This window comes from Myotis myotis, unplaced genomic scaffold, assembly GCF_014108235.1.
Source record: "Myotis myotis isolate mMyoMyo1 unplaced genomic scaffold, mMyoMyo1.p scaffold_m19_p_29, whole genome shotgun sequence".
Classification (NCBI taxonomy): Eukaryota; Metazoa; Chordata; class Mammalia; order Chiroptera; family Vespertilionidae; genus Myotis; species Myotis myotis.
Genome location: NW_023416334.1, coordinates 861,553 through 872,500, shown reverse-complemented (window position 1 = coordinate 872,500; position 10,948 = coordinate 861,553). Strand labels below are relative to the sequence as shown.

The window sequence follows — 10,948 nt, the reverse complement described above, 5'->3', positions numbered from 1 at the left end:
TGGATGGATGGAGGGAGGATGGATGGATGGATGGATGGATGGATGGATGGGATGGATGGATGGATGGATGGAGGATGGATGGATGGAGGATGGATGGATGGATGGAGGATGGATGGATGGAGGATGGATGGATGGATGGAGGATGGATGGATGGATGGATGGAGGATGGATGGATGGATGGATGGAGGATGGATGGATGGATGGATGGATGGAGGATGGATGGATGGATGGATGGAGGATGGATGGAGGATGGATGGATGGATGGATGGAGGATGGATGGATGGAGGATGGATGGATGGATGGAGGATGGATGGATGGAGGATGGATGGATGGATGGAGGATGGATGGATGGATTTATGGATGGAGGATGGATGGATGGAGGATGGATGGAGGATGGATGGAGGATGGATGGAGGATGGATGGAGGATGGATGTGTGTGCCTGCTCTTGCTCCCACACACACCTCTCTGTGGGGAGTGTCCCTCTCCCCAGCGCCTGCTCTCCCTGAGGAGCCAGACCCGGCGCCCTGCTCCTGAGCGTGAGCACAAGCCCAGGCCCTTCCAGCTTCGGAGCCCGCGGGAGAACCCGTCTCAGAACCACTAGCACATCACCCCTCTGCGCAGCCCCCTTGCCTTTGGCAAGGCCTCCCACGGCTCCGCACAGAGGGAAGCTGCTGGGTGTTTCAGGTGTGGAAGGACGGTGCACAGGTGCTGCCAAGGCTGCGGCCAGCGCTGGGCAGGGCCCAGGAGGCTGGAGGGGGCAGAGTGCCCGAGGGGAGGGGATGCCCGCACACAGCCTGGGGCGCGCATCTTTCATTTCCCGGCTCCCTCTCCTCCACGCACCAGTGCTGCTGGACAAGGTCAGAGTTTGCAAACTGCTGGTCTTCGGGCTGAGTCTGGCCTGCTGACACGCACAGAATCCAAAATAGTTTTCATTAATCGCCTGTTTTCAAGTTTTTAAAAATGAGGATACTTCATATCCAGTCAGGATTTCTGGCTCCTGAAAAACCAAACACTCCTGCAGCCTGGGCCCCACCGCACTGCTTCCCTCTAGGCAGCCTGGGGATGAGGCTTCAGGGCGGCCCCCGCCCCCGGCCCCGCCCCCGGTGCCCGCACCCCACCTGCGGCCGCTGCACCTGCCTGCCCCAGCAGCACTGAGCCGGAGACCCTGGGACTGGCTCCTCTGGGGGCCACTCGGGGGCGGGACGGGAGGGCGTGGCCGCCTCGTCTTCACGCTTGTCTCCTGCCCCTCCCGCAGGTTCACTCAGGCCATGCGGAACCAGCCCCGGATGGACAGCCTGGACACCCCCACGGCCTACCAGGCCGGCCTCGTGCTGCTGGGCGCCGGCAGTGTGCTGGTGCTGTCCAGCTTCTCTGCCCTGGGCTTCACCGGGACCTTCCTGGGTAAGACCCGTTCAGGGCCCAGGAGAGGAGCCGGGCTGGGGCACCTTCCCCTTCGGGTCTCGTCCAGCTGCGTGGCTGCAGGCCAGGCAGGGCGTTGGCCTGCTGGGCTGGACCGTGCGCCGGGCTGGAGTGGAGGGTGGGGCCCCCGTCCCTTTCTGCCTGCAGCTCTGGGGACTCTGGGCGGGAAGGCCTCATGACGTCAGTGACTTCCAGCAACTTGGGAGCCCAGGAAGGGAAGCGACAGGGATGGCTGCAGGGCGAAGGTGACCTTGGGGTCAGGGAAAGAGGAGGCGGCGGCTGCTGCCCTCAGGGAGCCCTCCCAGCAAGCACATGGCACCCAGAGCTGCCTGGCACCCTGATGGGCTGGGTCAGAGGTTCTTGGGCCCTCCCCCCGCCCCAGCCCTGGCCAGCGGGGACTAGGCCTGTGTCGCCCAGGCCTGGGTGGATCTGGTGCCCCTCGCTGTCTGGGCATCTCTGTGCGGTGCTTCGGCCTGGGCTCTGCAGGGCGCAGCAGGGTCCCAGCGCTCAGGGGCGTGTGTTCTCAGCCCACATGGAGCAGCCCTCCTTCTGCCCGCAGCCAGGCCTGGCTGGGACTGTGGCCAGGCGGTGCCTCCTGCCTCGGCAGGAGCTGTAGGGAGCCTGGGCTAGAAGAGGGTGTGCAGCAGGGAGCCCGGGGGGAGGTCAGGAGCCTGGTCTGGCAGGTGCTGGTGGGAAGGCACGAGCCAGCGGGAGGCAGGCAGGTGGCTGGTATGCAGGGGCCAGTGGGGCCAGGGCTGGAGGCTGAGTGGGGCCACATCTCTCCGTCCACAAATGCCACACAGGCGCTGAGCTCCAATCCCAGGGGGCAGGGGATGTGCGAGGGGCTGGGAAGGTCCTGTCTCAGAAATGAGAAGGTTGGACTGCTGGGGCTGACACCCCCGGCAGGGCCAGGGTGAGGCCACAGGAGGGCGGAGGGCACCGTGCTGACTGGCTCATCGTCAGGGTGGGAGGGGGACCCAGCGGCTGTGCGACCCCAGGAGGAACGGACTGGAATTGCTTGGGACGTGGGACACGTGCTCCCTGCCCTCAGCCCCAGCACCGGATGCCTTGCCACTGCCTCAAGCCACCGCCCGCTTCCTGCTCCTGGAAAGAAAGGCCCCCCGGCCCTCCCTGCCTGCTCCTTGGTCCCCAGACAGTGGGGACCCACTCCTGCCGGTTCCTCCCGCCAGGGCTGCCCTGCTTCTGCCTGGATGAAGGGCCAAGGGATTCTGTGGGGAGGAGGCCATGGCTCCAGGGCAGGGCTCATGCCCTTGAGGGTCGCAGGTCAGGCCTGCTGCACGCCAGCCTGGGACTCCCGGAGGGGGAGGGCGGCCGGGCCATGCCGGCCCCTCTTGGTGATGGTCTGGTCAGGAGGTGAGCCTTTGTCCTGCCCCACCTTGTCCACAGGTGATTACTTCGGGATCCTCAAGGAGGCCAGAGTGACCACGTTCCCGTTTAACATCCTGGACAACCCCATGTACTGGGGCAGCACAGCCAACTACCTGGGCTGGGCCGTCATGTGAGTGGGTCCCTGCCGGCCATCCCCACGGAAGGCCGGGCACCAGGCAGATGTGTGCCTTGGGATTACTTGTCTAAGACACAAACACCATCTAGACTAGAAGAGGGCTGGCCAGCTTCCCTCACGGGCCAAGTGAGGCGGGCGGACCCAAGCGTGAGAGGGGCTGCCCATGGAGCCAGCCCTGCCAGCGAGGAGCAGTGTGACGGTGTCAGCAGGGACGCCGACGTTTGAACGTCATACACTGTCCAGGCGTCATGAAATATTATTCTTTTGATTCTTTTTTAACCACTTGAGGATGTACAGCCAGCCTTGCCCATGGACGCCAGCCCGCCAGCCCCGTGCAGTCAGTCCACGCGAGCGGGCGGCAGGGCTCCCCAGGGCCCGTCTGGGAGCTGGTCTGTGCCCGTGCCCAGCACACAGAACTCTGCCCCCCGGAGGGAGTCCCATGCCTGGGGAGGGAGTGCCACCGGCCTTCTGCGGCCTGCCTCAGCCGGCCAAGGTCAAGGAGCCGGAGCTGTGCGGGGACGGCTGCAGGCTCTGGGCTCAGGCCCCGCCCTCCGAAGCAGTTTGTCTATTGTCTGTAGGAAGTGCCCTGCTTTTATGTAACCAGTGAAGACGCTTGCCTTGTGCTCCCGGAGAACCAAAGGGTGAAATGTCAGGATTGCGATGTCCTTGCTATGCCCCGCCCCAGAGCACTGGGCTTTGAGGGACAGGAGCCAGGGGGCTTCTGGCCAGGACCCCCCCCACACACCCCAGCTTCACTTCCAGACCAGACAGCCCCGGCCCCTTTTGCCCGACTTGGACCCGAGCCAGCCTGGACGGCAGCACACTGGCCAACGGGTCAGGACCTGGACGGCGGGTGCCTGGTCCGAGAGAGAAAGCCAGACACTGGAAAGAGGCCACGGCTCCACACAATGGCCGCAGGACCCAGCCTGGGGGAGGGGCACCCAGTGCCAGGCTGCCCACTGATTGCCTGTATCTTGTCCACAGGCACGCCAGCCCCGCCGGCCTGCTGCTGACTGGGGTGGTGGCCATCGTCTACACGGCAGCCACCCTGTACGAGGAGTGAGTAGGCGCCGCCAGTCTGGGCCGGGCTGCTGTCTGCCATCAGCCCGCGAGGGAGGAGGCGGCCTTGCCTCCCCTTCAGGGCTGTTCCCATGGCCACCGTTCCCATGGCCACCATTCCCATGGCCACCGTTCCCATGCCCAGGACAGGCCAGGTCAGCTGGCCACGGCCGGCACTGACACAGTGGCAGATGGGAAGCTCAGAGAAGTCACCGTGGGGGCTGAGGGCCCGGACAGGCAGTGACAGGCAGCCACTGGCCCTCCTAGTCCTACAGGGGCACCTTCACTGTCCGTGCTCCAGGGGGGCAGGGCTGGGTGTCAGCATCAGCCCCAAGGCCAGCTGACCAGAGCCTGTCCTCCTGCCCCTGCAGGCCTTTCACTGCTGAGATCTACCGGCAGAAAGCCTCCCAGTCCCGCAAGAGCCACTGACGGGCTGCCCGGCATCTTACCTCCCTCCGGCCTCCCCGGGGCTACGTCGAGACAGCGAACGTGCCCGCTGCTGCTCATGCCCGCTGGCGTGGGCCCCTCCAGTGCCTTGGAAACCGCTGCCGTGGGACCTCGGACCTGCTACCATGTGGCCACTGAGCCCTTCCTACTGCCCACCGTGTCTAACTCCCCAATAAAGGCCCCTGACCCCAGCGCCTCCTCTTCTGCTCCTTCCCTCGGGTGGAGGTGATCACACCAGCCAGCGGCCCGACCCCCCCCCCCCCCCCAGTGCCCCTGTGAGCTGCCCTCCAGGGGAAATGGTCAGAGAGAAAACATGCTGAACTAAGTGACAAGAAAGCGCCCGGTGGAAGTGGGAGCCACGTCAGCCGTGATGGTCAGGCCAGGCCTCGGGCGCATGTGAGAGGAGATGCGAACTGGAGGGAGAATGCTGCAAGCAGTGGGTGTGGCAGGTGCCAGGGCCCTGAGATGAGGAAGGACCAGCTAGTGAGGGCCTCAGCCTCAGGCACCTGGCCCCTAGGGTCAGGCCAGGGGCTGGCGGGGCCATGATGCTTATTTTCTCTGTACCCCAGGCTGCCAGGTCCAGCCGGACCAAGCTGGCCCTAGAAACAGATGACCTTCGTGGGGGTGATGTGAAGGTATCAGGAAAGTTCCAATGTGCGGCCACCTCCCCCACCGGCCGGCTGCCTGACCCTCTCGCTGGAGGGCTGTCTCCGGTGGAAATGCGCACGCGCCTGGAGGTGGCAGGTGGCAGGTGGCAGGCCAGGGGAAGCCACTGGCCCACTTCTGTCCGGGCTAACTTCTCTGAACGCACAGGCAATGCTGGAGGGGCGGTGGGGGCCCACAGGCACGTGGCGTGCCCTGCTCTGGCCTGCCCTGCACGGGCGCTCTCGTGAAACACACACAGGCTGAGGTCACCCCGTTTAGCAGCCGAGGATACAGGGCTCAGAGAGGCTGGGTGACTTGTCCCTGGGGACACATGAGTGTTAGCATGTGACCCGGCTGGAACTCAGGTCTGTCCCACCCTGAGCCCACGCCTCCCTCTCCCTGAGGTGAGGAGCTGGGGAGAAATGGGAGCTCTCAGTGGTGTCAGGGAGGACTTCCAGCAGCTCCCCACTGCCCCCGCCTCGGCAGGAGTTGGCATCTCCAGTTCCTCCAACACTTCTAGTCCCTCACAGACCTCACGCAGCCACCAGGAGTGGGCCGCACACTGGCCTGGGGCCTGCTGAGGGAGCCTGGCGCAGCCCTGAAGATCGGCAGCCCCTCCGAGGGCCAGGCCTGGTCTCACCCCCCCCGCCCCCCCCGACGGCAGCCCAGGTGCGAAAGGACACCGGCCACGGGCCTGTCGCCCTCGGTCCTCTCCGGGCTCCTCTCTGGTTTCTCTCTCGGCCTGAGAGGCCACAGAGGCATCTAGTCGGATCCCCCCCCCCGTGCCCCCGTCCCCGCCTGTTGGCACCCCCTCCAAACAGGGCGCTCACTGCCCACAAGCCGCTCTGCGCACACAGCCTTGGAGGAGGACCTGGCCCTGACCGCCTGAGCCCTTCCTTTGCCAGCGCAGGAGCAGCTCCAGGCAGCCTGACCCCCGGGCCCAGGCTGGGGCCCGGCTGGCTCTGCCGGAAGGGCCCGCGGACAGGGACGAGCGGGGCGGAGGAGGAGACTGCCGGACTCTGCTGGACAGAGGGAGCCCGTCAGACGGGAAACCAGGCTGTTTGTCAACAAAGGTCACGGAGACCAAGCCAGTGCTTGAAGGGGGAAACTTGCTCCAGTGAACAGCCCACATGAAACTGGGAGCCACAGGAGCGCGTCCTGCTGTCGGGTCTAATTTCATGCAGGTGATCCCAGTGCACACAGTTTGATGGGTCCGAATTGCACTGTTATGACTGGTTGTCATGGAGCTGGTCTGATTGGTCACTAAAGAAGCAAACGCGGAGAAAGCTGCACAGCTTCCATCCAGGGACGGTGTCACCCAGGCCGCTGGCCAGGGCGGGCGTGCAGGAGCCCGAGTGCGGTCTGGGGAGGCCTCTGCGAGCCCGGCTGCCAGCCGCCGGTCACCTCCGGGTCCTCTCGGGTGCTTTCCTCGGGACGGGCAGTTGGGTCCTTTTCCTCTGCTTCAGGCAGCAGCCACGGCCCGGGAGCCAGGCAGCTCAGAGCCCTCTGTGAGGCTAAGGACGGGCTTGGGCTCGCACTGACGGTGCACGGACACGTGTGCTCGCCGGAGGTTTCCGCACGCCACCCCCGCCCAGGGGCCCTGCCTGACAGGCTGCTCACACACAGCTTTCAAGAACCTTCTACAACCTCTAGGCCACCCACAGGCAGTGGCAGATATGGCCTGCCTTGGAGGCCAGCTGTGCCCCGCCCCCCCCCCCAAACATTTGGTCAAATATTTTTATTTATCTTTTAAATATGTTTTTATTGATTTCAGAGAGGAAGGGAGAGGGAGAGAGAGACAGAAACATCAATGATGAGAGAGAATCACCAATCGTCTGCCTCCTGCACACCCCCTACTGGGGATCAAGCCTGCAACCCGGGCATGTGCTCTTGGCCGGAATCGAACCTGGGACCCTTCAGTCCACAGGTCAGCGCTCTATCCACTGAGCCAAACCAGCTAGATCTGGTCAAATATTTTTAAAAGTTCCCATTCCACTCTTAGCAGGAAAATTGCTAGATTGCAAGTAAATTACATTTACAGGCAGGTTCAGCCTCAAATGCTGTTGGTTGCCACACACACAGAAAACAAAACCACCTGTAACCATTATGTACCTGACAACATAGCCCAGTGCTCTGCGGCAGGACGTGGGGCGGCGGGCCCTGTGGGCGGGCGGCGGCCCCGCTGGGCTGACCGCGGGGCTCAGTGTGGAAGACACTCCACACTCGGACTGTCCCGCCCAGCGCAGTGCTCCCTTAAGCAGCTGTGAGGCGGCTGCCTCGAGGGAGTCTGCCTCACTCCCAAGGGCTGGGGCAGGAGGGCTCTCGCTGCCGATTCCCTTCACTGCATTCTTTTCTGAAGCTTTAGATATTTTAGAAACATGAACAGGTATTACTTTTTAAATAAAGAGAGGTAGGAATGAAGCAGCCCAAGCTAACAAATGTCCCCTCTGCTTTCTCCCTGCGGGCACGAGGGCCCCAGCCAGACATGCAGGTGGTCAGGCTCACAGGCTTTGGGCATTAACGGGGCTTAATGAACTCAGCAGCCTTGGGAGAACAAGCCTTACAGCCTGGCCTCTGTGGGGCAGGGTGACATGCCCAGAAGGGACCAGGAGTCCTCATCTGAGAAGCCCAGCTGGGTCCCAGCCCACTGCATCTCTGAGGGAGAGCTGGGCTCAAGCCCTGGACCCACCACCCTGTGCCTCCCAGGACTGGCACCCCGTGGAGGGTGGGATTTCGCCGGGACCCTTGTCAAGGTCTTGAAGAGATGATCATTGAGCGCCCCTTCCCAGGCAGCTGAGGTTCGCCAGGCCTGCAAACAGCTGAGGGGTGTGGGTGGCACCCCCAGGACTGCCCATGGCACCCTGAGCCACGTGGATGGAGTGGCACCAGCTAATGGCTCCCTCCTTAGATTCTTCCAAATTCGACGAGGTCGAAGCAAAGCAGCACAGACTCCCCTGGCGCCGGAGCAGCTCAGGCTTTGCCGTGGGCTCTCAGCTGAGCACTGCAGACGGCCTGCGCCAGGCCTGTAAGCAGCATCAGCCTCTCCTGGTTACTCATCAACCTGCTCCCCTCACCTGCTCCTCACCGCCCCCACCCGCCCGGCCCTGCAGCCTCCTGGGCCACTTAGCGCTGTTGTAATGACCAGTCCTGCCTTCTAAGCTTTTTGCACTTGCTCATCCACAATCACAACAGGAACCACCATCTTCCAGATGAGGAACCCCAGGCCCAGAGAAGGCCAGAGGCTGTGCTGTGAGCAAGGACCTTCCTTGGCTCACTCTGGCGTGGAGACCCCGCTCCCAACCATAACATGGAAATGTTCGCCCGGGGGCTGGAGAGGCACACGATGCAGAGGAGGGAGAGGGTGTTGACCAAGGAAGGGCATGTTTCTGGTCCTTTTTGGGTTGCAGACAGGAGGATGGGGACAACGCCAGGCCCCAGAGATCTCTTCTCCGAAGAAAGAAGCGGCCGAGGTCTGCAGCAGGCGCGGCGCGGGGCGCCCTGACATCCCCAGGGCAGTGACCAATTCTCCCCAGACCCCAATCTCGCAGCTCCGACCCCACTCCAGCCGTGCGGTGCCCTCTGCTGCCCTCTGGTGGCCAAGCACCAGCCCGGGGCCGGGACGGGGCCGGCGCTGTGGCTGCTTTCAGGTCTGACAGGTGAGGTGCCCGGAGCAGGGCACCTGGTAAGTACCCGCCACGGCGCGGCTGTGATCCCGGGAGCGCTATTGTTCTCGGGGAAAACTGAGGCCCAAAGAACGTGTGTGCGTGTGTGGATGGGTCCCTTCCCCAAGTCACAGGGGGTTAGGGCACAGCCGGCCGCAAACCCGATCAAAGCGCGTCCCTAGCCGAGCAGGGTTCTGGGCTCCGCTTCTCACCGCCCCCAGAGCGGGAGGAGCGGGCTGCGGCGGGGAGGTCACGGGAGGGAGGGCGGGGGGGGGGGGGTGGCGGGGGGTAGGCGCGGGGCGTGACGCACGGAGGCGGGGCGGGGCGGCCGCCAGACTGCACATAAAGGCGGGTCGGGGCGCGGAGAGCCAGAGCGACTCTGCCCGAGAGGCTAAGGCTGCGAGCCCAGCCCGGAGCCCAAGCAGAACCCCAGCCACTCGGCGCTACTCTCGCCCTGCAGCCCCTCCGCCCAATGAAACTGACCGCGATGATCAAGAAGATGTGCCCGAGCAACTCGGAGCTGAGCATACCGGCCAGGAATTGCTCCCGCCTGGTCATCCTCGGCTCGTCCAAGGTGGGCAAGACGGCCATCGTGTCGCGCTTCCTCACGGGCCGCTTCGAGGACACCTACACGCCCACCGTGGAGGACTTCCACCGCAAGTTCTACGCCATCCGCGGCGAGCTCTACCAGCTCGACATCCTCGACACCTCCGGCCACCACCCGTTCCCCGCCACGCGGCGCCTCTCCATCCTCACTGGTGAGCGGGGGCCCGGGCCGGGCAGCGGGAGGGGGGTGGGGGGTGTTGATGCAGCTGTGCCCCCGGGAAGGAGGGTTGGAGACCCCTCGTCCGAGAGCACTGGCGAGGGCCCGGGTGCCCAGTTTTCAAGTTTGCGCGTGGAGAGGTCTGAGCACCTGGCGCCCGGCTCCTGGCGGCTGGGCGACCCCAAAGCCAAGCCCACTTTAAGGGCCCCCTCACCTCCTCTCCTGCTCTGCCCCCGCAGGAGACGTTTTCATTCTGGTGTTCAGCTTGGACAACCGCGAATCCTTCGAGGAGGCGCAGAGGCTCAAGCAGCAGATCCTGGACACCAAGTCCTGCCTCAAGAACAAACCCAAGGGGCGGGTGGACGTGCCCCTGGTGCTTTGCGGCAACAAGGGCGACCGGGACCTCCACCGCGAGGTGGAGCCGGCCGAGGTCCGGCAGCTGCTGGGCGACGGCCCCCAGCGCTGCGCCTACTTCGAGGTCTCGGCCAAAAAGAACAGCAGCCTGGACCCCATGTTCCGGGCGCTCTTCGCCATGGCCGGGCTGCCCGGGGAGATGAGCCCGGGCCTGCACCGCCGCGTGTCCGCGCAGCACTGCGAGGCGCTGCACCAGGCGCTGCGGGGCGGGAAGCCGCTGCGCGCCGGCGGCCCGGGGGGCGCCCTGGGCATCGTGGCGCCCTTCGCGCGCCGGCCCAGCGTGCACAGCGACCTCCTGTGCGTGCGCGAGAAGGCGGGCGGCCAGGCCAAGGACAGGGAGCGCTGCGTGATCAGCTAGGGCTCCCGCTTCCCGAGGCCGACAGCAGGACCGAAGGAAGACCCTGTCGTTTAAAAGTCAAAGCCAGGTCCGGGCCGGCCCTGAGCTTCAAGTGTCCCTGCGTCTTCCCTCCCCAGAGCCCGGCCCACCAACTGGGAGGTGAAAACGGAGGAGGGCTGGTCATCTGCTTTGGAAGGAAAGCGAACTGGGTCACAGGTGGGACCCACCCCCACCCCACGTCTGAGCGCCCACTGGCACGCACCAACCCCTGCGCCCTGACTTGGTGGGCACAGGTCCAACAGAGGGTGAACTTGCCCGGTTTCTCAGAGACCCAATAGTTGGGAAGGTGTGTGTGGAAGTGAATCAGCCACCGCTGGGCTCCCAGAAGCCGTCCTGCCCGCCGCAGGGTAAGGGAGACCAGGGCATTCACCTGTCTGCGATTGGGCTGCCGTGGCAGCTGGAAAAAGCTTTTGCCCTGAAACTAAGGGGTCAGATCAGCCAAGTGACTTGTTTACATGTGTGTGTGAAACTGCACAAGGAAAAAACTTCGTGAACATGAACAAAACCTTATCCAGTGTTTATACTGTGAGACCGTCTGTTATTGTTACTGGTTATTTTACTATAAAATAATTTAAAATGAAAACCATGCTTTCTTTACTTTTATAAATGGGCCGAG

The 10,948-nt window shown here is 63.9% G+C and overlaps 2 protein-coding genes across 4 annotated transcripts in view; both read left to right on the top strand.

Moving 5' to 3' along the window:
- Positions 1-4,642, top strand: part of PEMT (phosphatidylethanolamine N-methyltransferase) — a 65,848-nt gene extending 61,206 nt beyond the window's left edge. For all 3 annotated transcript variants that reach the window (XM_036296382.1, XM_036296384.1, XM_036296383.1), the window contains exons 4-7: positions 1,257-1,402; positions 2,828-2,939; positions 3,930-4,004; positions 4,376-4,642. In XM_036296382.1, the coding sequence (XP_036152275.1) occupies positions 1,257-1,402; positions 2,828-2,939; positions 3,930-4,004; positions 4,376-4,433 (391 nt within the window). In that variant the 3' untranslated portion in view covers positions 4,434-4,642. The remainder of the gene's footprint in view (positions 1-1,256; positions 1,403-2,827; positions 2,940-3,929; positions 4,005-4,375) is intronic.
- Positions 4,643-9,134: 4,492 nt separating this feature from the next.
- On the top strand, positions 9,135-10,915 carry RASD1 (ras related dexamethasone induced 1). The gene is made up of 2 exons (XM_036296330.1): positions 9,135-9,516; positions 9,761-10,915. The coding sequence occupies exons 1-2, from the start codon at positions 9,231-9,233 to the stop codon at positions 10,291-10,293; spliced, it is 819 nt and encodes a 272-aa protein (XP_036152223.1). The 5' UTR covers positions 9,135-9,230; the 3' UTR covers positions 10,294-10,915.
- The last annotated feature ends 33 nt before the right edge of the window (positions 10,916-10,948 follow it).

Bases quoted from the DNA above. Each gene is read 5' to 3' on its own strand.
- RASD1 (XM_036296330.1), top strand. From the start codon at position 9,231: ATGAAACTGACCGCGATGATCAAGAAGATGTGCCCGAGCAACTCGGAG. The intron at 9,517-9,760 runs GTGAGCGGGGGC...CTGCCCCCGCAG, and splicing joins GCGCCTCTCCATCCTCACTG to GAGACGTTTTCATTCTGGTG.